This window comes from Chrysemys picta, chromosome 2 (assembly GCF_011386835.1).
Source record: "Chrysemys picta bellii isolate R12L10 chromosome 2, ASM1138683v2, whole genome shotgun sequence".
Taxonomy (NCBI): Eukaryota; Metazoa; Chordata; order Testudines; family Emydidae; genus Chrysemys; species Chrysemys picta.
This window is the reverse complement of record NC_088792.1, coordinates 153,156,605-153,183,965: the sequence shown is the minus strand read 5'-3', so window position 1 is coordinate 153,183,965 and position 27,361 is coordinate 153,156,605. Positions and strand designations below refer to the sequence as shown.

Genomic DNA, 27,361 nt, shown 5'->3' with positions numbered 1-27,361 from the left:
ACTTGTTTTGCCACACTGAGTCCTCAATAAGAAGCAATTAGACAGCATCACTTGTTTATACTGTATATATTTTCTCCTGAGAACATTTTCAACTCTGATAATCTTTTCTCCTGCATATTGAGGAAATATCTATGAATTTTACTTGTGAAGCATTCGCATGCTTTTATTAACCAATAAGCCAATGGGAACATGATTGTGCATCAATGGGAGAGTCTTACAAAACTAGGACCATAATTCTCAAACGTACACTTCATGAGCTATTAAGAAGTTCATAGCACTTGTTAGTAAAGAATAAACCTGTTATGTTAGACAATCATTTACTCAGTGTTCTTCTCAATTGTCTGTTTCCAGCCTATCAAGCCTTCTTCAGGAAAGCTTTAGTGAGAAGAGGATGGGAACCGGTAAACTGAGTAAAAGCTCTCATACCAAGCAGTGAATTATTGTACAATATAGCAATTGGCAGCATGTTTCAACTATGCCTTCCATTCTCCAAGAAGTTCTGTGACACGCCTGTCTATCCCCCCAGCTCAACCTCTTCCAACTTACTATATGGCCTTCAGTTTATTTCACATACCTATAAAGATACATTAACAAAATTATTCATGTGCCTGTTTTGTAAGTCTCACTCATCTGGCGATTCCATTCCTTTTTATTCTCAAAAAGAAAATAACCTTTAACAAGTCACCCAATTTTATTTTCTTCCCTTGTGTTGGCCCATCATCTCTGATGCTATTGAAATATTAGCTCTGCCTGACCAAGCATAATCACCTTATACAATATCAAATTAGAATCCCCAACAGTAACAATTTAGTGCCTGGAAAGTATCAAATTAATCTTCTCTTGGTAGAAGTTCATCCTTTTGTTCAGAGATTACCTTTTCTGTCTTTCTTAATGGCTTTTCATAGACCATAATATAGTTTTCTAAATTGATTTTACCACAAGTGCTTAAATCTTACCATTATTCCAGTGTCTTTCTTTTTTACTGAATATATACAATATAGCCTTGTTTATTCAGACTTTGGACTTAGCTGAATTAAGGTTAGGTCCACGCATTTCATTTGGATCAATGAGGTTTTACTATCTTAGTAATGTTAAAATTACATTAAAAGGCTACAGAATCAGTTTCTCATAAGTTTCATATATGAGAATCCTTTAAGTTAAATAAATATGCTGTAACTGAAGTTACTAACACCTGAAAATCAGGATATTAACTAGAAACAGACAACCATCAACTATGGTGGCAGATACCTGCAAGTTCATGCAGTGCTTACCCATACTTTACAGAAAACAATTGTTTGCAGTTTTGTTTCCTGCAGAGATTTGACTAATTTAAAATCTGACTCTATCCAGGACACAAAAGGGTTTAGAAATAGAAAGCAGAATACCTCACTTCCTACTTTCTCATCAATTTGACAGTTCCACTTATAAGTATATTAGCATTTTTTCTTAACCAATTCCTTAGCTCATCTACTGCGCACCTCAAGATAAAACTAGGTTTGCACTATAAGATATTTAGGTTATTCAGAAACTCAAAGTCAATTTATTAAGGCTAAATTCAAAATGTCCTAGTGGATGATTTTTTCCTGCTTGCAGAGGAGGAGGGAGTTTATTTTTTAGAACTGAAATAAAATATATCCATATATAGATGGATTCTTATTAATGCTGTAATATTATTTTCACTATTTTGCTTTATTTGGATGAGAAACCAATGCACAGTTAATTCCCTTTCTAAAAGGTTGCTCCTTATTTTGAGAACATTTTAAAATTTACCAAGCTAAATGGGCCCCAATCCAGCAAATATTTACAAGCACTTGTGAATCCTAGTGAATTAAATGGGACTACTCTTGAGTGTGAAGTAAGGCTGTTGATTAATAGCCGTTAACTCACGCGATTAACTCAAAAATATTAATTGTGATTAATTGGAGTTTTATTCACACTGTTAAACAATAGAATACCAATTGAAATATATTAAATATTTTGGATGTTTTTCTACATTTTCAAATATATTGATTTCAATTACAACACAGAATACAAAGTATACAGTACTCACTTTATATTTTTTATTACAAATATTTGCACTGTAAAAATGATCAAAGAAATAGAATTTTTTTAATTCACCTCATAGTGCACTCTCTATCATGAAAGCGCAACTTACAAACGTAGATTTTTTTTTTGGTTACATAACTGCACTCAAAAACAAAACAATGTAAAACTTTAGAGCCTACAAATCCACTCAGTCCTACTTCCTTTAAAGCCAATCACTCAGAGAAACAAGTTTGTTTACATTTACAGGAGACAATGCTGCCCACTTCTTATTTACATCACCTGAAAGTGAGAACAGGCACTTGCATGGCACTTTTGTCGCCGGCATTGCAAGGTATTTACGTGCCAGATATGCTAAACATTCATATGCCCCTCCATGCTTTGGCCACCATTCCAGAGGACATGCTTCCATGCTGATGACGCTTACTGAAAAAATAATGTGTTAATTAAATTTGTGGCTGAATTCCTTTGGGGGAGAATTTTATGTCTCCTGCTCTTGTGTTTTACCCACATTCTGACATATATTTCATGTTATAGCAGTCTCGGATGATGACCCAGCATGTTGTTCATTTTAAGAACACTTTCACTGTAGATTTCACAAAATGCAAAGAAGGTACCAATGTGAGATTTCTAAAGATAGCTACAGCACTCGATCCAAGGTTTAAGAATCTGAAGTGCCTTCCAAAATCTGAGAGGGACGGGGTGTGGAGCATGCTTTCAGAAGTCTTAATAGAGCAACATTCTGAAACAGAAACCACAGACTCCGGACCACCAAAAAAGAAAATCAACCTTCTGCTAGTGGCATCTGACTCAGACGATGAAAATGAATATGCGTTGGTCTGCACTCCTTTGGATCGTTATTGAGCAGAACCCATCATCAGCATGGACACGTGTCCTCTGGAATGGTGGTTGAAGCATAAGGGACATATGAATATTTAGCACATCTGGCACATAAATATCTTGCAATGCTGGCCACAACACTGCCATGAGAACACCTGTTCTCACTTTCAGGTGACGTAGTAAACAAGAAGCGGGCAGCATTATCTCCTGCAAATGTAAACAAACTTGTTTGTCTGAGCGATTGGCTTTAAAAGAAATAGAACTGAGTGGACTTGTAGGCTCTAAAGTTTTACATTGTTTTATTTTTGAATGCAGATTTTTTATACATAATTCTACATTTGTAAATTCAACTTTCATGATAAAGAGATTTGACACAGTACTTGTATTAAGTGAATTAAAAAATACTATTTTATTTTTACAGTGCAAATATTTATAAAAAAAATAAATATAAGGTGAGCACTGTACACTTTGTATTCTGTGTTGTAACTGAAATCAAAATATTTGAAAATGTGGAAAACATCCAAAAATATTTATATAAATAGTAGTCTATTATTGTTTAGTTGCGCGATTAATTTGTTTAATTGCTTGACAGCCCTAGTGTGAAGTTAAGCAAGTGCTTAAGTACTTTGCTGGATTTGGGCCTTAAACTGTACTGATCTGAAAATTTCCACTTAATAAATACAACACAGAGATTAACTCAATATAATCAGTCAAATTTGCGAATTTCAGATTATTTAATATTTAAACTCCCTTGCACTAGAAAAAACCCTAAGATGTTTATTAATACTTTTTCAGTTACATCTTCCACTAGTAAAGACATTTTTCTCCCATGTAAAACAGCACTGTACCATTGTGCGTATAGCAGCATACCAACACATAGCTGATGATTTTACTAGGATTCAGCTTGACAGATCAAAGACTTCCTTGTTCAGAAGTTGTATCCCCAAACAATACTAAGGACAGAATACGTACGATACAGAATATCTCAAGATACATGAGATTGAGGTTAAAGAGTACTTAACATGCAAAGAATCTCAAGATATTTTTGGAAAGGGGAAGTGTAATACATACTGTTAATCTCTTCATCCAGAGCCTTCACTTTCCCCTTCTTTTTGATTAGTTGGATTTTGCCGGCATTAGCCTCCCAGTCTTTGTCATTTCCTCCATCGATTCCCACACCTAACAGTTTCCCGCAAGACACAACAAACAAATTGTGAAGCATAGAAATTGTGAAGCACAGTGGAAAGCAAAGACTTATTTATGACCACCTGCCTAATAAGCATACCAGTAAAATGGCAATTTACAATATAAAAAGAAAAATAATTGTTACTTTATCGAATGACCTACCTGCAGAATCATATCCTCTGTACTCCAATCTCTGAAGCCCTTTGATAAGGGTCTCCAGGATCTCCCGTCTTGTCCGGGGAACATGGTAGTTTAGGTAAGCAAAGATGCCTAGGGAAAAGAAAGGTATATTCTAAGAGTGGTCCATTTAACTTGATAACAAAGCACCAAATGACAGAATGTTGTGTTGGATTTCCACAGGCACAAAGGATAAGGTGCAAGATCTGCCATGCTGAAGTTAACCCTTGCCATTGTACATTATAATTCTCTTGCAGGAAAGTCCCATTAAATTCTTATCCTTTCCACCCCTATTCTAAGTTCTCTAAGGGCAGGGACAGTGTTTACACTTGGGAAGCCAAAGCTAAAGCATCAGCCCCACTATTTACATGGCACTAAAACCAACTGAACAAAGTAGTCAACCAATAGAGAGAAGCTTGGTAGAGCTGGGGACTAAACTTTCACGTGAGCTGGACTTTGGCTATGGAACTCACTGCCCTAAGACAGAACAACCACTGAACTATTTCCGAACTAAAGTTCAGATTCAGGAAACTGCTAAAGCAAATGCTTAATTTAAGCACCTACTTAAGCACTGTCCTGAATAGGATTTTTTTCCTGAACTGGGACCCACATGCAGATCTTACTTCTTCAACACAGCTTCCCCTCAATGAGTTCTGCACACAGACAGATAGGCAACACACCCATTGACTCATACACGCTAAAATCCTTATAAATGAATCAAGCTATTTCCCCTTTAGGCTGGGAAGGAAGAATAAAAATAGAAATAATTTCTCTAACACTTGGCAGGCACTCAGATACTATGGTGATGGAGGCATGCAAGTACTTAGCTCTATAATGAAAATTTAATTATTTGGATCTTTTTCAGAAAGATTCCATTTGCTGCTGCGATAAAGCAGCAACACATGACATTTATTGGGATGAGGATCATTTGTACTAGAAACTATTCCTTCACCTTGCCTTAAGATTGTAGCAAAGCAAAGACATCAGTGAGTATAAAAGTGCGACAAGTTTGTAAATTTAAAACATACAGCGTAAACTTCCAAACGTGACTAGTGATTTTGAGTTCCCAACATGACACACCTTAGAGGGTTTTTCAGAAAATGGATGCTCAATTATTGGCAAAAATGTGATTATTTTTAAGATCACTCAAAAACGGGCACTCCAAATTCACTTTAGAAAAAGTAGGCTATATTTGTAATCCATATGTCTCCATCCTCCTCATCCATACTCTGCTAAGTAGTCTCTAAACATGCAAGGAGACCTCAAAGATTATAGGTCTACTTGTATACATAAGGACTATTCACATAAGTAAGCATCTGCAAGATCATGCCCTTAAATGGCTTGTGTTACTGTTATCCTAGATAATTCAAAGCCCGCTAATCGTTTTCTTTTTATGCTGAGAAGTATGAGCAGAGAATTCTAGGTTTACAGATGCACCAAATCTCATGTTACAAAGCCTTAAAATGTTTACCAGGTACCTATTTCCCTGAGGCAGACAAGCAGATATGTGGGACTTGCAGCAAGGTAGTACTGTACCCTAGACCTAGACCCTGATCACTATGGTGAGGAAAAGCTCTGTCAGCGGGGAGACAGTTGGGAGCTGCTGGAGCCTGTCACCATGGCCGGAGTCTTTCATGGGGACAGGGAAAGGCTCTGGCAGTGGGACATTCCACTGCTGAAAACAACAGTGGGAGGCAGCTCTTGGGTGCATACAGAGCTGCGTAGGGTGCATCCTCAAGGGTTCAGGTGTGCAGGGCATGCTACTCCCGTAAGTCATCCCTTACAGTCTACAGTGCTATTTATACCGGGGCTAGCGGGACCTGCAGTGTCTGTACTAGACACATCACCCTACCTGTAGAGGTACCTTCAGTGTTCAGAGCGAGAGTGCAATTTACAACAGTCCCGTCAGTTTCACTGATTTTGCTCAGAACATTCTGAACAAGATTTTTGTAAATTCCACTCTGCTGCTGCCAGCTGGGGTGGAGTGTGGCCAGGGAACTTCCTGTAGCCACTGAGTGAGTAGGGATGACATTGCAAGCAATAAGATATCTGCAGCTAAATAACTAACTATCTCTGCTGCAGTTCGAAACATTTCATTTTAAGAATCCCTTCCTGACCCTCTTCCAATCCCTTCCCTCCCATTTGGCTAGAATTTTACTGTTGGCTAATTAGATATATTTAGTTTCTTACATTTCCAGAACTGCATTCTTCAAGTACACAACCACACCCCTCTCTGCAACTGAACAGACTGCAGAAAGTTGCCATCTCAAGACACTGAGGCTGAAGGATAGCACATTTCAACTACATTCTGGCCTCCTAAAAACCTTTAAATAACTTCCAGTCTTACACTCACCAGTGCTCCTCTGATCACACTTGCTTTGGCCTAGTCTACCCCTAACACTCAGGTCAACCTAGCTACATTGATCATGGCTGTGAAAAATTTCACACCCTCAGCACCACAGTTAGGTCAAGCTAACCCCTGGCGTAGAAGCAGTTAGGTTGGCAGAAGGATAAATCTTTCATCAGCCTACCTACCACCTTTCGGAGACGTGGATTAATGGAAAAACCCCTTCCACTGATAAGGGAAGCATCCACACTACAGCGGCTCAGCTGCAGCGCCTTCATTGTGCGGCTGCAGCGTAAACATGGCCTTCCTTTGTTATTGCTGATCAGTACACTTGTAAAGCTGCACAATGAAGCCTTACTTCAGTAAAATCCTAAAAAGCTGCATGTAATCCTACGCCGTTTCAGACGGCTGCCGCTGAGAAAGTGCTAGTGTGCAGAGGCACAGATATTAAATGCTTTCTATTTCTCTTCCCAAGCTAGCGAGAGAGATTCTGAAGACCAAAGGGTACAGAAGAGAAAAGAAATTCACACAATATAGGGATCAGATAATTCTAACTCTTTTGACTTCCAAATCTCTCCAGGTCAAAAAGCTAGCCCAAATCAGTAGAAATTTAAAATTACTATGTAATGGCTGTTTAGTTTCCATTCATATGCAATATGAGTTGGTGGTCTCGTGGTCTTTGTCCGGTTTCTAGTGGACAGGTATCTACCCCACAGAATCACAACTGCTATAGCACTTTTAACAAGATGCCAAAGACTGAATGAGCATCAAGACCAAACTATCCTCCCTCACCTAGAGATGGTTCATCTGGAATAGGCTTGAGACACACCGCTGCCTATTTTCTATTTGTTTTGTAGCTAAAAGGAAACTTTCACCTGTAAAAGCTGTCGATCTGGCACTTGTCTTGAGCTCTAAAAATGTACTAATGTTTTAAAAATAACAAACAGCTCACTCATGAGGTTAGCAGAGAAGAAATTTGTATCCAAGGCTAAAAATGTCACAAGAGGCAGAGAAAAAATATAGCTCTTGACATCAGAAATGTTGAATTCACGAATCATAATGGTCAGTTACCGACAATACAGTCTTTAGAACTAATAATACAGTATACGTCAAGAAATTGAAGAGATGTTCCAAAAGGAAGAGGATACAAAGACTGAGAGATTCAGTTCTGGTTGGCTTCAGCCGTTATCTTGATGGATGAACTCATCCCACTTGGGAGGATAATGGAGACTTTCATAGTAAACCAAAATTTCTAAAACTAACCAATGATCAAGGCAGAGGAAAAGTAGGAGAAACAGGTTTCAAAACCCTTCTGAGAGAGAGGAAGGCAGAATGATAACGCAATACAAATAAAAAGGCAGCACAGACTGTCTAATCACTTTAAAAATATGATATACTAGGTAAAAGTGATTAAAGAATAAATTTCCTTACCTATGTTACTAGCAAAACTAGTAGTTAAAAAACTAAACATTTGAAAAATTCTTTCACCATTTATGCCGTTTGTCCATGCTGAGTGATGTATTAACAATTAAAAAAAAATAGACTCTTCAATTTCACTTTTGTTTGGAATAAGTTTCTAGTCTTTCACTTTCTGGTTTCCATGCACTAACACAGTGAGCCTTTGGTTTCACAGCACTGCAAGGGAAGACATCAATCCAAATGTAAAAAATAATTTCATTTGAGATTTGTTTCTTGTAATATTTTTAAAGGGTGTTTCTGGCAATATTTAGGTTCTGTGATTGATTAAAAAAAGAATCAGAATGTTTCTATGTTTGTTATGTTTCTCTATCAAATTTCCTCCATTTGCAACTGAAAGATTTTATTTTCCCTAACTACCAGTAATAAAGGTTCTGCAGATCAAATTACGACTACCCCCCCCCCCCGCTGTATTTGTGCAACCTCATTGTCTTCAGATCACACCTTCAGTTATACCTGTGCAAGCCCAGGTAAAGGAATGCTGTTATGTTGGTATAACTAAAAATACACTTTGAAGACAATGAGGCTGTACAGCCATATCTGAAAGAATAATCTGGCCTGCAGAACCTTTGTTTCTGGTGATAATGAATGAGATGAAGACAAGCCATTTCTCTCTCTGAGCCCAGGGTAAGGTCAGCTAGGGAAAAGAACATCTTTTTATTTGTAAACTGAGCAAAGAGATCATTTCAATGAGTACCAAAATGCTGCCACTTCTATCATACAGCACCTCTAGTGTAGGCTATAAAAAACATTTTTTTTTCTAAATACCAGAAGCATACCACTTTCACAAAAGCAAAGGCACAGTAGTGACTTTCCCACTCTCTGATGGTCCGTTTCCCCCACCCCCATTCAAGTAGATCAAAAGATAACAGCGAATTAGCTCTTTGCAGCTGTTGGGAGTGTTATGGGTGGAGCTGGTCAGAAAGGAGCGTATTCCTTTGTCAAAAAATGCTCATTTTGTTGAAATCTAAGCATTCCCCAGGGACATGTTGATTTCCAAGCAAGTCTAAGGGAAACCAGACAGGTTCCACCCTGCCTGTCTGGTTTCCTACTAGCTCTACCCTGGTGCCTTGCTGGGGAGTCAAGCGCCCGCAAGCCTTGAAACTCTTAACTTTTCGGGCTACCAGTGTCCCTGGGAACCTGTAAGGCAAACTGCACTGATTCATATATTCCAATGGCTAGAGGGAACCATTGTGACCATGCAAGTATAGGTCACAGGACAGAGAGCTCCCCCAAAATCATTCTTAGGGCATACATATCTTTTTTAAAAAATCCAATCTTTATTTAAAAATGGTCAACGATGGAGAATCCATGAGCCTTGGCAAATTGTTCTAATTACTCTGTGTTAAAAACATACACCTTATTTCCTGTCTGAAATTATCTAGCTTCAACTTCTAGCCATTGGATCTTGTTAGACCTTTCTTTGCTAGACTGAAGAGTCCATTATCAAATATTTGTTCCCCAGGTAGACACGTACAAATTGTAATCAAGTCACTCCTTAAACTTCTCCTTGTGTTAAGATAAATACAAGGAGTTCCTTGAGTCTATCACTATGAAGGCATGTTTTCTAATCCTTTAATCATTCTCGTGGCTCTTTTCTGAACCCTCTCCAATTTAAGAACATAAGAAAGGACATACTGGGTCAGACCAAAGGTCCACCTAGCCCAGTATGCAGTTTTCCGACAGTGGCCAATACCAGGTGCCCCAGAGGAAATGAACAGAACAGATCATCATCAAGTGATCCATGCCCTGTTGCCCATTCCCAGCTTCTGGCAAATGAGGCTAGGGACACCATCCCTGTCCATCCTGACTTACAACCATTGATGGACCTGTCCTCCATGAATTTATTTAGTTCTTTTTTGAACCATTATAGTCTTGGCCTTCACAACATCCTCTGGCCAAGAGTTCCACAGGTTGATTGTGCGTTGTGTGAAGAAATACTTCCTTTTGTTTGTTTTAAACCTGCTGCCTATTAGGCCTTGGCTACACTTGCAGCTGTACAACACTGTGAGGTAAACCTGTCTTCGTACAGCTGAGTAGGGAAAAGCGCTGCAGTCTGTCCACACTGACAGCTGCCATCGCAGTGGCGTGGCCACACTTGCAACATTTGCAGCTGTGTTGGGAGCGGTGCATTATGGGCAGCTATCCCAGCATTCATGTGGCTGCAACGTGCTTTTCAAAACGGAGTGGGGTGGAGTGTGACAGGGAGTGTGGGGGGAGAGAGAGTGCTTTTTGGAGCCTGTCAGCACTCTATTTTGCAAGTTCCGAACTCCCAGCCCCCTGCTCATTCATTCGTTCACTCAACGCAAACAGCAAACTGTTTGCTTTTCTCTTTTTCTCTTTGAAACCGGCACTTCTGCATTCCTGCAGCTGGTCACAGCAATGGAGAGGATTGGCTACTTGACAAGGCTACTGCAAGCGTTTACACTCACACCCGAGTCATAGCCACTCTGCTGTATCTCTTATTCCTCTCCGAGATGTGGAGTACCTGCAGTGCTGCAGCCACGAAGATACAGCACTGTAAGTGCCCTGCCAGTGTGGACGGGGAGTGAGTTACAGCGCTGGGGGAGGCTTTACAGCACTGTAACTCGCAAGTGTAGCCAAGGTCTACATTTCATTTGGTGACCCCTAGTTCTTGTGTTATGAGAAGGAGTAAATAACACTTCCTTATCTACTTTCTCCACATCAGTCATGATTTTACAGACCTCTATCATATCCCCCCTTAGTCATCTCTTTTCCAAGCTGAAAAAAATCCCAGCTTTATTAATCTCACCTCATATGGAAGTTGTTCCATACCCCCTAATCATTTTTGTTGCCCTTTTATGAATCTTTTCCAATTCCAATATAACTTTTTTGAGATGGGGCGACCATATCTGCAGGCAGTATTCAGGGTGTGGGTGTAGCATGGATTTATATAGAGGCAATATATTTTCTGTCTTAGCTATCCCTTTCCTAATGATTCCCAACATTCTGTTCACTTTTTTGACTGCTGCTGCACATTGAGTGGATGTTTTCAGAGAACTCTCCACAATGACTCCAAGATTTCTTTCTTGAGTGGTAACAGCTAATTTAGACCCCATCATTTTATATGTATAGTTGGGATTATGTTTTCCAATGTGCATTACTCTCCATTCTGAAAACTGATCATTTAATCCTACACTTTGTTTCCTATCTTTTAACCAGTTACTGATCCATGAGAGGACCTTCCCTTAAGAGCCTTTGATGAGGGACTTTGTCAAAGACTTTTATCAACATCTTTCTTGAACTGTAGGCACCAGAACTGGACATGGTATTCCAGCAGTGGTCACGTCAGTGCCAAATAAAGAGGTAAAATAACCTCTCTATTCTGACTCAAGATTCCCGTTTATGCATCCCAGGATCACATTAGCTATTTTTGCCAGAGCGTGGCACTGGGAGCTCATGCCCAGCTGATTATCCATCCTCTCTCCAAATAAAACGTTTTCATAGACAGGGCTCCCAGGACTACCCTGGTCCTGGCTCCTTGCCAGAAACCCTGGGAGCTCTGAGCAGCCTGCAGGGGAATGCAGAAACTTTGCAAAGAAGTCAAAATAGAGTGTTGCCCCCCCCCCTTTTTTTGGGGGGGGGGAAGTCCTATACCTCTGGAAATGTCAAAGTTTGGGTTTTTTGCTCCATTTGGGGAAGAAAAATATTTGAAGTTTCAGAATTTCCTGAGGAACAGGAATTCCAGGTACCAGTTACCAAGCAGCAGCCATGTCATTGAGCTGGAGGTGTGGCTGATATGTAAGAATGCCACTGTGCCCACACCCTTATTTACAGGCATTCTGGAGTGCATCAGAAAGAGTGAAGACTACAGTGAAACAGGAGAAAGTCCTTGTTACTGACTGATAAGCACATATTCTAACCTAACACCACTGACAACACTAGGTGAAATAAATGTCATGGTGAACAAAATAGTTCTGTAAATTCCTGAAGAGTGTTTTTTTATATATTCATAAAACTCGCATAAAAAAAAGTAACAAAGGCCCTAACTTGTGCTAATTTAAGTCATAGGAGATTTGAGAGGCTCAGGAGATAGAATCAGATCCCTCTGCAATTGATTATGGGCATGATACTGAGACCATCCAGATTAAAAAGATAATTTATGTGTTTAAAACATGTTAGCACAACTCAGTTTTAAACAGAACTTGCATCTAGTGTAGACAATGCAAGGTGCATTTAAAAACACATTAGCAGCATCCCAGCTCTTTGGTCTCACCATCCCTGTCTTACCAAGACTGGTCTTGTTCCAACCAGCACTTCATTCCAATGCTCCAGTGCCAGTCATCTTTATCCAAGGCACACAGCTGAAAAACATGGATCAGTTCAAGTCTTTGGGCAGCACCATCTCTAGTGACAGTCCCCTTGATAAGGAAATTGCCTCTAGAACCAGTAAAGCCAGCCAGGCCCTTTGCCAACATCAAGCAAAAGTCCTTAACCAACACAACATTTGTCTCTCCACCAAACTGAAGATCTACAGTGCAGTGGTCCCAACATCTCTCCTGTATGGATCTGAGACAAGAACTTTTTATTGACCGCACATTAAACAGCTTGAGCAATTTCACATGCACTCCCTCTGCTCAATATTGAGCATTCGCTGGCAGGACAGAGTGACCAATGTTAAGGTCCTTGAGAGAGCAAAAACAACCAGCCTTGAAGAAATGTTATTGAGAGCACAATTTAGGTGGACCGGACATGTCATCAGAATGGAAAAATCGTGTCTCCCAAAACAGATCCTGTATGGGGAGCTGAGTCAGGGCAAAAGAAAGAAGGGTCGTCCATATAAGTGCTTCAAAGTTAACCTGGAGAGCAGTCTCCAGTGGGCTGGCATCAGTCTCAAAGAACCCAAGAAAATGGCTCAGAACAGGACTCACTGGTGGCCTCTAACAAGATCAGCCTGCGACAAGTTCAAGTGGGATCGACGAAATCGTCTCCAGGCTACACGTGAAAGGTGCCACAGATCTGCATCGTCAAACATCATGGATATGGACTTCCCATGCCTTCTGTGAAGCCAACTCTGTGCATCAGGCTTTGGACTTCAGAATCATATGCGTAGTCATAGATGAGAATTGTGACAATATAATAATCAACATTAGCAATGGATTACCAACAACACAGCAGGTTGTATATCTTTTTAAATACACCTTGTCCGGTCTGTGCTAGGTACAAAGTCCTGTTTAAAATTCTATCAGCTGAAACATGCAAAACAGTAGGGTTTGAAACACAACCTATTCTCCCAGTGTAGGCAAGAGGTGCTACCAACTATCAACTCATCGGACGCTCAGCCCTATCTTAGGGCTTGTCTACACTGGCAATTAACAGCGCTGCAACTTTCTTGCTCAGAGGTGTGGAAAAACACCCCTCTGAGTGCAGCAAGTTTTAGCGCCGTAAAGCGACAGTGTAAACAGTGCCCCAGCGCTGAGAGCTATGCCCCTCATTGAGGTGGGTTTTTTTTTAGAGCGCAGGGAGAGCTTTTTACCAGCACTCTGCCGTGACCACACAAGGCACCTTAAAGTGCTGCCACGGTAGCGCTTTAGCGTTGCCAGTGTAGACTAGCCCTAAGTATGGGTTTCTAGTACTCCTGTACTGAAACAGAGAAAGGTGTTACTCAAGCATTCTTTGTGGCAACCACCTAACTATACACTGCAACACTTGTGACAGTTTTGAGTAGACAAGCATCTTTGTCGGTGCACACGGTAGCTTTTGGCATTATTAATGGTTAGGCTGTGTTGGAAAGGGTGTCAAACAAACAGACTTCTTTTGAGATCATTAGCTCACTCGGATAGGACAAACTACGGTGCAACAAGGAAACAAGAATGAAACATCACAAGGGAGTTAATCATTGCATTCAATTAAGAATGACAAATTATGTTCCCTGAAACCAAGGTCTTTTCCTCCTCTTATTCATATTCAAAAAGAACACTGCCAAGAATACTGGGATGAAAAAAATTATCCAACTTCACAGCATTCCTTAAGATAGCATCTTCCAGGAATTTTCCAACAGATCCTTGCAGGCACATTAAAAATGCATCTACATGATTTCCTGAGATGATCACTAGCACTAACAAGTATGTGACTTCAGCATCATAAAGCAATAAAAAACAATTATGCCTGATTAATTTATGCATCTTTTCTCCCCAGGCAATTAGCAGGATAGTACTGCAATTTTCAACCAAAAAAATATTAGGAGAGGGAAAAATCTCTGGCTAGGATTACTATCAAGGTAGATCATTTCAGGGTCTAGAAATTTTGATACTGTTCCTTTAGAAATCTAGTCTAATAAACTGAATCCACATTTGTTCTGAAATAAACACAAGTACTAATTTGACTTAGGGGAAGTTGGAACAAATTATTTACTGCAGAGCTGTTACCAGAGAAGTCCTGTCTCCTACTACTGACTAGCAGTTAGAGCAGGGGTGGGGAAATTGCACGCAGCGGAGGGCCATGAATGTAGGGCTGGGGCAGGGGTGCGGGAGGGAGTGTGGGGTATGGAAGGGGGTGCGGTGTGCAGGAAGGGGCTCAGGGCAAGGGGTTGGGGCACAGGAGGAGTGTAGGGTGTACGAGGGGGCTCAAGGCAGGGGATGGTGTACAGGAGGGGTGCGGCAGGGGGCTCAGAGCAGGGGGTTGGGGTGCGGGGTGCAGGAGGGGTTCGGGCTCTGGCCCGGCGCCACGCAGCAGGGCTACAACAGGCTCCCTGCCTGCCTGCCCTGGCACCGCTCCAGGCACCATGTTCCTGCGGCCCCCGGGGCGGGGGGGAAGAGGGCTCCATGTGCTGCCCTCCCCCAAAGCTCCCATGGGCCGTGGTTCCCAGTTCCCGGCCAATGGGAGCTGCGGGGGGGGGGGGGGGGGGGCCGCAGGGACTTGGTGTCATCTGCTTCCGGGAGCAGCACGGGACCCATGGCACCACAGGGGTGGTAATCCCACGGGCTGGATCCAAAGCCCTGATGGACCAGATCTGGCCTGCGGGCCGTAGTTTGCCCACCCCTGAATTAGAGTTCTATGCCTTGCTTAGCACTGTGTGACCTTGAGCGAGTCACTTGAGTTCTCTGTGATGGGTAAACTGAGTTTATAGAACAGCTGCTGTAAAGCTTAATGTGTTGAGATCCTACAGAAGCATTATTTATTTCTAATAGCAGCAGCCACATGCTAAGCACTTGTACAAACACAAAAAGAAACGTTCCTGCCTCAGACAGCTCACAATGCAAACCATTATTGCTATTGCAAGTAATCACAGTATTAGGGACTGTCTACACAAGGAGTTATTCAGGAACAGGACTTAACCCACTTGGGTTAAGCTAAACAGGAACAAGGCACTCTTGTTCTACAATAAGAGTGTCCACACATGGAGACTTCATGTGTACACAAGCTCTAAGGCAATGTTAATTAACTGTATATTTGTACCATGCTATAAGGTTGCCTTATATTTTTAGAGTAATTCCCACAGACTATCCTATCAATTCATCCATGCACTAACACTAAAGGACTCCTTTGTCCTAATGGTAATGATTAAGGTCTTGATCTTGGAACGAGCTCTGGCTGTGCGGAATTTGTTGCAAGAGCTGGTTCTAAATGAGATCAAACAATTAAACACCTGGTTAAATAAAAACACCTTACAAGCTGGGAGAGGGAAGGGAAGCAAGGACTTCTCTACAAATGAAACTGATGGAGAAACCAAATGCCAAAACATGTTCTAATATTAACCACAAAACCTAGACATGAAAAGAAAGTAGTACATAAGGTAGGTAAAACTTAATCCCACCTCAGCACAGGGAGATGAACTTGATGGCTTCTTGAGGTCCCTTCCAGCCCTATACTTCTATGCTTCTTTAACCAATGCTCAATTCTGCAAGGTGCCAATCACCCTGAATTTCAATTTACTCCACTGGGAGTAGAGGGTGCTCAACATCCTGCAGGATTGGATCCCTGTCATTTACCTGCTGGTTGCTAAATTCAACTGGAAAACTCTGTGAACCACTGAGTCCCGAGAAGATGCTAAGTCTGTGTAGTGATAGTCAACTGATGGGCAGAAATGGGCAGATGATTTATTATTATGGCTGCAGCCTACAGATGATGTAAAAGTAAACTAACTATCCTATCAGCTTTTCAAAGTAACTAAGAAAGAGGGCGGGAAAAACATTCATTTTGTGGAGGAACAATACTTGTTTCTTTACTGCTCAAATACACGTAAGTGTCCTTATATATGAAAGACAACATTTTTTCAAATTGGAGGAATTATTGTTCCATCAAATCTAGCATCCCACCTCAAGTAGTTGCCATTAGCTGATGCCTCAGAGAAAAGCATCTAACTAGTTGTGCAATGGTGTTAATGGGATGAAAAAACCCTCCTTCCTGACTCTTGCAGCAATCAGTCAGATTACATCCTGAAAAACTACAAATAATATTAGACCTAAAATTATTCAGCCTTTAAAAAAAAAATCCAGCTGTAGTATCTGACTGGTTTGATTATTTACAGACTATTAGGCCCGATCACCTTGCAAAACCTGTTTTCAAACTATTTCTGAGGTCAGTCTGAACTGGTTAAGTGCATCCACACACCAGACTCACGTCATCCATCCAGATTACAGCCAGCAAACTGATTTGCCCTGCGAATACTGCATTATAGAAGCCTTGTATAACCAAACCTTACCAGCCCAACCACCAAACCAACACATCTGCCCCTTGCCATGGTGATTGTGATGGACAATAATATTTTATTCTTAACTAAAAACAAAAATCTTACTGCCCCAGGCAAGAGGGGAATAGCATTACAAAGGCTGGATCATTTGCTATGGGTGCAACCAAACAGGTTTAGCCTTTCTCATACAGTACTTGCCTTAAGGTATTTGAACTTTAAGTCATCAGTGCATTGAGCTTTCAGGACCACTACTGCCAAGAGAGCAGAGCTAATAGGGTGAATATAAAGTTAACAGCAACTGGTATGCTCTATTTAGGTTCTTATTCACATTGTCCTAATATAAAAATGCCTTCTAAAACATTTAGTGAATTAAACTAGTTTAAGAAGTCACAGATGAGATATTAAAGTAGATAAATGTACAACCTGTAAGAATTGAGAACGTTTAGCTAGCCATCATTTTTACAATAAATCAGTGGCCCTATAGAACTTTACAGATGTTGCTATGTTGAATAACATGACCACTCCAAACTAGAGCTGGCTGAAATACAGGATGTCAATTTCACGCAGGAGCTACCCAAGTTCCCAGGGTTTATGGCTCAGGGGCAGCACCTCCACAAAGACTATCCTGAGGCCTCAGTCTCCCAGGCCAGCTAGCTATTCAGGCTAGCCAACTCGCAAGCTGGTAGCCTGGGGAGCAAGCAGGCTCAAGAGTCTGGAAACCCTGGGGTCCCTGGCCCAGGGCTGTTACCAGATCCACAGACACTGGAAACCTGTCCCAGGACCTTCAGGTTCCCAGCACTGCGTCAGTAAGCTTGAAAGCTCTGAGCCCTCTCCCTCTTCCCAAAGATTTCGAGGCTGCAGGACTGGAGGCTAGACACAAAGAGCCCTGGCTAGAGCCAGGGTTCCCAGTGCTTTCAAATTTCTTGCTAACGAGCTGGGAATCTAAAAGTCCTGAGAGCCCCAGCTCAAGCTGGGTCTCCCAGAGCTTTCCAGACACCAGAAATTTCCAATTCAATGACATTTCCAATAAGCTCTACTCAGAATTGCATGGTGACAGCAGGAGTAGAACTCAGGCCCTCCTGCTCCAAAAGCAAAGGCCCCTGCCACTTGACCTACAGGAGAAGCTGACGGCTGTTGTTAGTACAGGACCAAGAACATGCAACTAAAAAGTTCAGATTCCATCCAACAGAGGAGAATTGTCCACAAAAGCACACCAATTCAACATACAGCGGTTTCAAGTAATTTAGCACCCCACCCCTCCACACACAAAACCTTCATTTTCTACCTTTACACATTCCCTGCAGCCAAATGCTCCCTCACCTTTAATTCTGGCTCTGATAATCTACAACACAACTGTTTCTTTTGGAATTCAACATAGCTTTCTCACAGAGGGCCAATTTGTTAGATTGCCTCCGATCTTTGCTTCAATGTTTGCAGAGAGGGAGGGAGAAGATCCTACTATGCTTATATTTCTACTTTACATCATAACCCAAACACAACTACACAAACACAACCATGTTAATGCTTCTTCTGTACTCTGTTTTCATTTCTTCTGACAGGAAATCTCTCTGCTTCACCATGAACAAGATGCAAAGCCAAAGCTCTGACACATTTCATATTACTGAAAAAGACATTCCAACATCCAGGAACAGTTTTGCTTGTACTGAAACAGGAGGGAAATATTTGTGCAGGTATCCAGATCCAAAGGGCACACACTAAACACTGACCCACAGAATTTTCAGGGTCACCACAATTAAAAATAAATAAATAGCAGAATACTGCACATCTAAAGGCTGGATTTCCCAGGGGAGAGACTCCCACTGCACCAAAACTAGCACCATACGTGCAGCAAACCATTCATAGTAATAATTTTCTATTCTTAGCATTGTCCCACTTTCCACTTTGAGACAAAATTAACATAATGTAAGATGTAACACACATTACTGACTGCAGCCCTTCATATCCCTTATACTCCCTCTAAGCTATGTAGTAACCTTTGTGATAACAATTCATTAAAAATTCAAAATCCTCTATTCCCAAGCAGGATGAAGAAATTGTGACGGCGTGCAAAGCAGGTATAAAATATATAAAAACTAATTTAGTTCAATAACAGGATTTAATTTAAAAATAAAGATGTAGAAAAACTGAAAGGTGGAAACCAGAAAGCAAAAAATACAGCATGAATCTCCAGAGAGACGCAACTGTGAAAATAATGTGACAAAAGAAAAATTGGAACAGAGAGACTTTTTTCTACTCCAGTGTCCAAACTATGAGGGCCAGGACAAGAAAGATGTTCCCAAATATCATCTCATCGATAAGGGAAATCTGACTATAGATGGGATTTTGGAAAGTGTCTAAGTGCCTTAAGAGCACAAGCCCCATTGACTTCTTATTATGTATTATTTGTATTACCATGGCTAGAGCCCTCCGCGGATATAAATCGGTATCTGCGGAACTGCAGCGGCGAAAGGAGCAGAATGTGGGGCCGCCGCTCCCAGGAGCCAGCACCCCGCGCCAGCAGCTCCTCCAGCAAGGCTGTATCTGTCCCCAGCCCTTCCACGCAGCTGTCTGCGTTTCCTGTCTGGAGTCGGTACAGCCGCGCTGAAGGAGCTGCCAGTGTGGGGCACAGGCTCCTGGGAGCAGCGGCCCCACGTTCTGCTCCTTTCGCCGCTGCGGTTCCCGGGAGAGCCCTGCGGTTCTGCAGATACTGATTTATATCCGAGGATATAAATTTGTATTTGCACAGGGCTCTAATTATAGCACCTAGAAGCCATCGGTTTAGACAGCCCAAGACTATATTGTACTAGGCACTATAGGAACATAGATCAAAAAGACAATCCATGCCCCCAAGGAACTTACAATCAAAGTATAAGACAAGAGACAACAGATTGATACAAACGGCTGGGGGAACAAAAGTAAACAATGAGAACACTGATCATCCTAGCGGGCAGTAATATCAGCACGCCAGCTTCCTAACGGTTCTCAGATGTTTTGTAGGCATCATGGGCAAGGAGAGTTTCGAGGAGGTATTTCAAAGTGAATAATGAGCTAGCTTTGCAGATGTTTATGGAAAGTGCCTCACAAGGCTACAGGACAGCATGGGAGAAAGCTTGAAGGTCTCTGTTTTCAAATGTAACAAGTGGGCAGTGGAGGCTGGCATTGAGGGCCAACTGGAGATGAGTTTCAACAGCTCCATAGCAAATGAGGGTGGGTGTGCAAGGAATGACTTGTACTCTAAGAGTATATCTGTACTGCGCTCTAAGCCCAGGCTCTGACTCAAGCCCTGTTCTGTCCACACACAAATGAGTCTGACTTGGGTCAGGACACATTCAGGACCAGGGTCCTAGGATCCTGCTAGGTGAGGTCAGAGCCCGAGCCGTTCAAGCCTTGTCGTTTTGCGGTTTGGACGCAGCCCAAGATGCAGCCCCTAATCAGAAGCTCTGCTGGACACGTTAGCGCGGCTGAGAGATCAGCAACTGTAAACACAGGGTTACAATGCGGCGTGAACACTCAAGTATGGACTCAGAAGCACCGAGTCCCGAAGCCCTGTCCCACAGACCTGGATTTACAATGCAGTGCAGAAACATCCTAAGTCTTGTCTACACACCAGAGCTGCACAGGTTAAAAAACTGGTTTAGTTGAGCTGGTGCAAACCCCTGTGTGGCAAACCTACTCCAGAGAGTCCACCCATGGGTTTGCACCAGTTTAAAAATCACACTTTTAGCTAAACCTGTGCAACTGTGTGTTTAGACCAGGCCTCAGGTACTTTTGAAAACCTCAGTTCCACTGACTTTCACTGTGCTTCTAGCTTTTGAAAATCCCACCTTACACCCCTAGATGAGACAGAGGACAAAAGTAGCATCACCCTTCATACAACCTGCCGCTGAGTCAGATATCGACAAAATCAGCAAACGGTCATGGGGTGTAGTCCTCTTGTGCACATGCTTGTTCCGCAACTACTGTTAGATACTTACGGTCTCAGCCTTTTTATACTTTGGGAAAGCATTGTATAGCATTTCATGCCAACAAAGTCATTTAAAGACAGAGATGGTAAAATAATTTCTGATCTGGGAAGAAACTGTTGTACATGTATTTATGGTCATCTCTAAAATAATGGACATGTCTCCCAATCTTTAAATAAGCGAGGAACATTCAGTCAATGCATAATTCATCAACTTCATTTTTATACTGAAATTAGCGGCACACACTCCAACTAGGGAATGATTATTTTAATTGTGAGTGTAAAAATTTGCCTGTATCATCTGCCTATTAGCTCTATTTCACTTCAACAGACTTGCAAGGACATCTCTTTCCAGCAAGGATCAACTGGAAATTTCCTATACCTCTCACACACAAAGAACTGCCATGCAAAGAACCCCATCTCGGCTGCAAGGAAATTGGGATGCATGAATGATAAGCTAAACACACGCTTTCTAATCTAGTTGCCAACACTGACTCCTCCCACTACCCGATGCTTTACCACAAAGGAGCATATAAAGGAAACATACATATACCCTGAAGCAGGAGACTTGCACATGAACATTAAGGGGCCAGATTTTAAAAAGTTACTGTGTGAGGGAAACTATTCATTTAAAGATCATGTGTATCTGCCCTGCCCCAAGAGTCCCCAACTATCATCATCCACCAACTTCCTAATAAGTCTCATTCTCAAACATGCATAGTTTCATCCTATACTAATCATTTCTGGGCTTCCCCTATATTTACTCCTTAAACTCTCTATCCTCCTTCATCCTCCTTATCACTACGGCCTGCTCACAGTACTTTCCCCATATCATTCATCCCCTGCTCTCTACGTTTCCCCCAATATTTCCATCTAGTCTCCCAGATCCCTACCCCCCCTCCCCCACCTACTCATTTCCCCCTAAATCCCCACCCTTGCTCTCCCTTAGTTTGCCCTAGATCCCCCTCCACCCCCAATATATCCCATGTCCGAGTTCCCCCAAACCCTGCACCCCAGCTCCCCATGTCCTCCACCCACTGCTCCCCAAAATATCTGCCATGTCTACCACATTCCCCACCCCTTTGCTCCCCTAACATATCCCCCAAATCCCACCCCTTACCCCCGTATATCCTCCCACACCCCCTGTATATCCCCCACCCCATATATCCCCCAGACCCCCCACACACACCCTGTATATCCCCCACATATCCCCCCAAGCCCCATGTATACCCCTCCACACCCCCGTATATCCCCCCTTACCCCTCCACACCCCTGTATATTCCCCAGACCCCCCTTAACCCTCCACACCCCCGTATATCCCCCACCCCTATATATCCCCCAGGCCTCCCCTACTTCTCCACACCCCGTGTATATCCCCAAACGCCCATTACCCGCCCCGTATATCTCCCAGGCCCCCCTTACCCCGTGTATATCCCCCAGACCCCCCTTACCCACCCACCTACACCGTATTTATCCCACACCCCTTGCCCCCGTACAGCCCCCACTTTCCGCTCCCCTCGCGGGGTCCCTACCGCACATGGTGCCTGCGCCCAGGGACAACCCAGCTCTGCTCTGCGGGCCGACGGGAGCCGCTCTTCCTGGCGGGGCAGCGGCCGGGGGCGGAGCAGGCCCGGGCCCAGGGACGCAGGCTCCCCGCGCTCCCCACCATTGGGCCCAGCCCGCGCCGCGCTCCGCCCCACCGGCCGGCCCCGCCCGCAGCGGTGCCGTGGCGCTTGGGACGTGGCAGGCCGGATCCGGATCCGGATCCGCCCGGGGGGAGAGGAACGAGGGGAGCAGAGAGGGGAGGGGCTGGGAAGAGGGCAGAGTGGAAATGCGGGGGAGACGAGGGGAGGGGTTGGAGACAGGGAAGGCATCAGCAGAAAGGTGAGACTAGCTCCCAGCCCTTGACAAAGATGAACCCAGCCACTGGCCCACCTGAGATGAGTTTCTCGGGTTCTGGCCACTTTCTGCATTATTAGAATAGCCGCACTTGGCACTAACGGTCCCCAAGGGTGACCAGACAGCAAATGTGAAAAATCAGGATGGGGGGGAAGGAATAGGAGCCTATATAAGAAAAAGACCCAAACATCAAGACTGTCCCTATAAAATCGGGACATCTGGTCACCCTACTTAGCCCAGGTCTGACCCGGCCTGGAAACCAAACTCCTCTCTTGCATATGAAGAAGTGGGTTTTTTTACCCATGAAAGCTTATGCCCAAATAAATGCAAGTCTTTAAGGCGTCACCGGACACCTGGTTGTTTTTGTGGATACAGACTAACACAGCTACCTCTCCCATACGAACTCCCCTCTGCACTTTACAACAAGGCTTGGAGGGCAGCATGGGAGAAATTTGCTCCTAACCTCTACTAGAGCTGCATGTCCTCACCTCCGAAAAGCTCTATCTTTAACCAGGCCTTGTGGAAGCCTGTGACTTGGTGGCACGCTAAGCTATGCCCAAGCATGCCCTCTATTGCAAGGGAACAGCATCTGTATCCCCCACAAAAGCCAAGAACTATTCCATTACAGCAAACATCCAAAGGGGGGTGGGTGGGAGGGGAACAGGGGCAGAGGATGTGCAGGAAGTAAGGGGATATTAATTGGGCCTCATCCAATTTCTGGGTCTGAACCATGAAACCTAGAAAATTAGTTTAATAATAAGGTGGCGTCCAAATGAATGTTATTTAACCACAATGTGAAAGAAAAGCTCTTTGTAACTTGCCAGGCAAAGCACGGTACAAATACCAAAGAAGATACAATCCCTGCCTGTAGGAAATTATAGTCTAAAAACCCTGGGTAGATAACACGTCAGCCATATTACACACCACATATTCAAGGATAGGAAGGACCAAGACCAGGACATCGGGGAGGGGGTTGGTTAGATTATTAATGAAGTCCAGGACTGATCAAAGCTTTTGCTTGATTATAGAACATGGCTAAGGGCCATGCTCTACTATAAACTGAAATCACATAAATAACTATGTTAGGGAAAACAGAGTTTTGTAATGTACATAGGGATCTAGTTACAACAATAGAAAGTCTGCTACTGTGACCATCATGGGCCTCCTATTGAGAAACATTTGAAAGTAGTAAAATACATTTTGGGGTACGAATAAAAGAAATAAGCGCCATCAGTTAACCCTAAATGAAATTGCTGAATGTTTAGAAGAGACAGAAGCAATAACATGTTGAAGACGTTAACTAATTCCCCCCTCATAGACTATCTGGCCCTGCCCATCCTAAATGAAGGACTTGATATACATGATTAAAAGAAAACAAAGTCATGTGACTGCTAGAAAGTCACAATCAGATTTCTGTGCACTCAGGCACAACCCTAGCAACCATCACACTTTTTGCATTCCCTGGGGATTGGAGTTTAGAACTCAGGTTTGGTAATTAGCTCTGAGCCAAAGCTTGACACAGACTACCACCTTTACCACCGTTAGCGGGGAGGAACTTTGACTAGACAGCAGGGAATGAGAGAAGTCCAAACACATTAAGTGGCAGGTGAGTATGGTAGGAGGACACCTATAACAGTAAGAGAAGGGTATGTTTGTTTTTTAAGTCAGTGATGGTGTTAATGGTGGTGCTTCATTGAGGAATCACAAATTACTTCATTAGCATTAATTAAGCCTCAACATTTATTATTTGTATTACCCCATTTTACAGGTTAAACTGAGGTACTGAAAAGTTATGTGATTTGCTTAAATTCACACAGTGAGTGGAACACCTAACTGCCAGTCCCCCCATTCTAACCCCTAGATAACCCTGTAAAATAATGCTAAAGTTGAAAATAAGACTTATATTGCTGGCATAAGACCTCCAGTATAGTGACAAAATATTAAACATCTAAAAGAATAACCATATGGATCTAAAAATTAAATAATCTTTATCAAATACTATACAAAATAACTGTTTAAACAGCAGTAAATGGAGACCCTACACTGCAAGAAGCTGAAGAAGCCATTCTTGAAAAGGACAGGCAACATGTGTCCCTATGTATAAATTCTGAAAAAGCAAGCTTTTAGCAAGTGCAAAAGTAAAGGAAATTTCCTACAATTTAAAAAATTCCAGTGACAACAGTTTTATTTAAAAAAAATAAACTACCCCATTCCGATTTTGAAAACCAGCCTTGCAGCTCTAAGTTGAAACTAGTAATGGCCTTCATATACCAACCCTTGTGCACAGGGCCGACGAGGGGGAGGGGGGGAGAACCGGTACACATTACTGGGGCCCAGCTTCCCCCCGCCCCTTCGTCGGCTCCGTTTAGCCGGTCCGCCCTTGCTGGGGGGCCCGAAAAATTTTTTTCACCGGGGCCCGAACCCGCTCTCGACGGCCCTGTTTGCGCAGATCCTTAATGGTACATATAACTTTGTGGATTGGGTTACCTACAGACAGTATACACATACAATGACACATAAAAATGACACTCAAGGTCCGGATCTAAGGGCAAGCAGGGCAGTCACTGTGGGTGCCAGCTTCCAGGGGGCACTGTACAGCTCTGCCACTTGAATATTTTGGCTGGTTTCCACCTCTCCCTGCTTAACCACTTCTGCCGATTCTGCTTTTGCAAGTTGTATGTGCACTCATTCTTGAAATGGTTTCATCACTTTTCCCCCACAATGGCCAAACTTAGGCCACAAGGTTTTTGTTCTTATTCCAAGCCCTGCTCTACACACTTCTTTTAAACCAGTATAACTATTTCAGCTAGGGGGTCTGCTTTTTGACCAAAATAGATGTATCACCTACGATGTACGCAGTCATACCAATATAAAGATGTTTGATACCAGCATAGCTTATTCCTGTACAGGAATAGCTATACTGGTATGGTTTAAGTGGTATAACTTTCTAGTGGAGATACGGCCCAAGTGTATTACCAGCAGAAAAAAAGCAAATGAAAACATTTACATACCTGTCTGACAAATGCAGACTTTGGAAATATAACATTAACTGCAGTGCTCTGGGTAAAACCCTGAATGGAGTAATCTTACGTGGCATATAAATTTTGGCTAAAGGCCTGAGCTTCAGATTGCTATCTACGCACCTGCTACGCAAAAAAACCCTCAAAACAATATAGTCTTTTGCAATCTTTGATGACATACATTTTGAATAATGACTTAAGTAATCTGAGCTATTTCCTCCTGTTGCTGGGCTGAAAGTACCTGCCTCATGAATCCCATCACAGAGGGTTATATTTGCTGATTGCTTCACATCATGCAAAGTTATATTATCAGATGTACTGCCATATAAAAAGGCATAAGCTAGTTTCCTCCAGAGGCTTGGAATGAATCGCATCCTGTGAAAAGACAGGTATTCTATCTCCTGTGAACAGTTTCAAGATGGCGAGAATTTAAGGTAGCTGTAATTGTCTATAAAAGAGGAGAGCTGTATTAGCTTAGTTTGCATGTGTGGATTTTTTGTTTTTAATCTTGAGGAATATTTTGAATGTACAAGTGTCTGCAAAGTAAGTGCAAGCAAAGGTGTCAGTGACAACCCTTGTATTTTTCCACAGAATAGTAAATGTACTGATGTACGATATTCATATTACAGATTTGCTAGCAGAATCCTATTTTAATTTGTAATAAGTGTTTTAAATATACACCTCTACCCAGATAGAACACTGTCCTCGGGAGCCAAAAAATCTTACCGCATTATAGCTGAAACCGCGTTATAGTGAACTTGCTTTGATCCGCCGGAGTGTGCAGCCCCACCCCCTGGAGCGCTGCCTTACCGCATTATATCCGAATTCGTGTTAAATCGGGTCACGTTATATGGGGGTAGAGGTGTATTTTTATTCCAAGCGCTATCCCATAGTACCACTTTGATTTTTCAAACTCCAGCAATTCAAAATACAGCTTAAGTGACTGTCAACTTTGGCACCTGGAGTTGTACTTACAGCAGACTGTAGTAGACCCATTTCAGAAGCCAGTCTTCAGGGTTTGCCACTCCTACTGTTGGAAAGTTACAGAAGCAGGGCTCTTTTGAAGGAGCTTGACGTCTTTCATGCAGAATTTTGAATGTCCAGAGTGAAATTCCCAATGATCTGAACTGATAATGTTACCAACTTTTGGCTGTCATAAAATCAGAATTTACTGTTATTAAAGATTTATATTAATGTATAATTTACTTACATTGTAAACTCTAGGGGGCAAAGACCATCTTTTTTTATTCTGTTTATACAGCACCTAGCACAATGGGACCCTGGTCCAAGACTGGGACTTCTAGGTGCCACTGCAATACAAGTAATAATGTCATTGTTATACTGCCCTCTAACTTTTGTTTTATTCAGTTTAATGAACCAATGCCTTTTTTCACATAAATTTAACAGTGATTGTAGGTTTTTTGTTTGCTAAGTTAGGATTCATTTGTACGCATCACTTTGATACTATTACATTTACATGCTAATACTTACTAATAGAAATTTAGAATATGAATGGGCAGCCATCAGTTATTTTTTAAATGGTTGAAGCGGTGTTTCATAAATACATTTTTCCACATATGCACACAGGTTTTTAAAGTAGCGAATAATACAGTGACCTCAATTACTTTTGTCTGTGGTTACAGCACGGTGTTGTGAATCAGGATTGATTTGAAGTGCCAAGCTCTCTTATTGACTTGCTGTGTGAACTTGGGCAAGTAACCGCCTCTCTATACCCCTAGTTTATCCATGGGTAAACAGAG

The 27,361-nt window shown here is 42.3% G+C and overlaps 1 protein-coding gene across 2 annotated transcripts in view; it reads right to left on the bottom strand.

The window, feature by feature from the left end:
* The window catches only part of GFPT1 (glutamine--fructose-6-phosphate transaminase 1), a 52,127-nt gene extending 29,703 nt beyond the window's left edge, over positions 1 to 22,424 (bottom strand). The window contains exons 1-3 of one of the 2 annotated variants that reach the window (XM_005285201.5): positions 22,215 to 22,424; positions 4,231 to 4,338; positions 3,955 to 4,062 (exon numbers count right to left, since the gene is read on the bottom strand). In XM_005285201.5, the coding sequence (XP_005285258.1) occupies positions 3,955 to 4,062; positions 4,231 to 4,338; positions 22,215 to 22,221 (223 nt within the window). In that variant the 5' untranslated portion in view covers positions 22,222 to 22,424. The remainder of the gene's footprint in view (positions 1 to 3,954; positions 4,063 to 4,230; positions 4,339 to 22,214) is intronic. The other variant, XM_005285202.5, reaches the window with a different exon arrangement.
* Between the last annotated feature and the right edge of the window lie 4,937 nt (positions 22,425 to 27,361).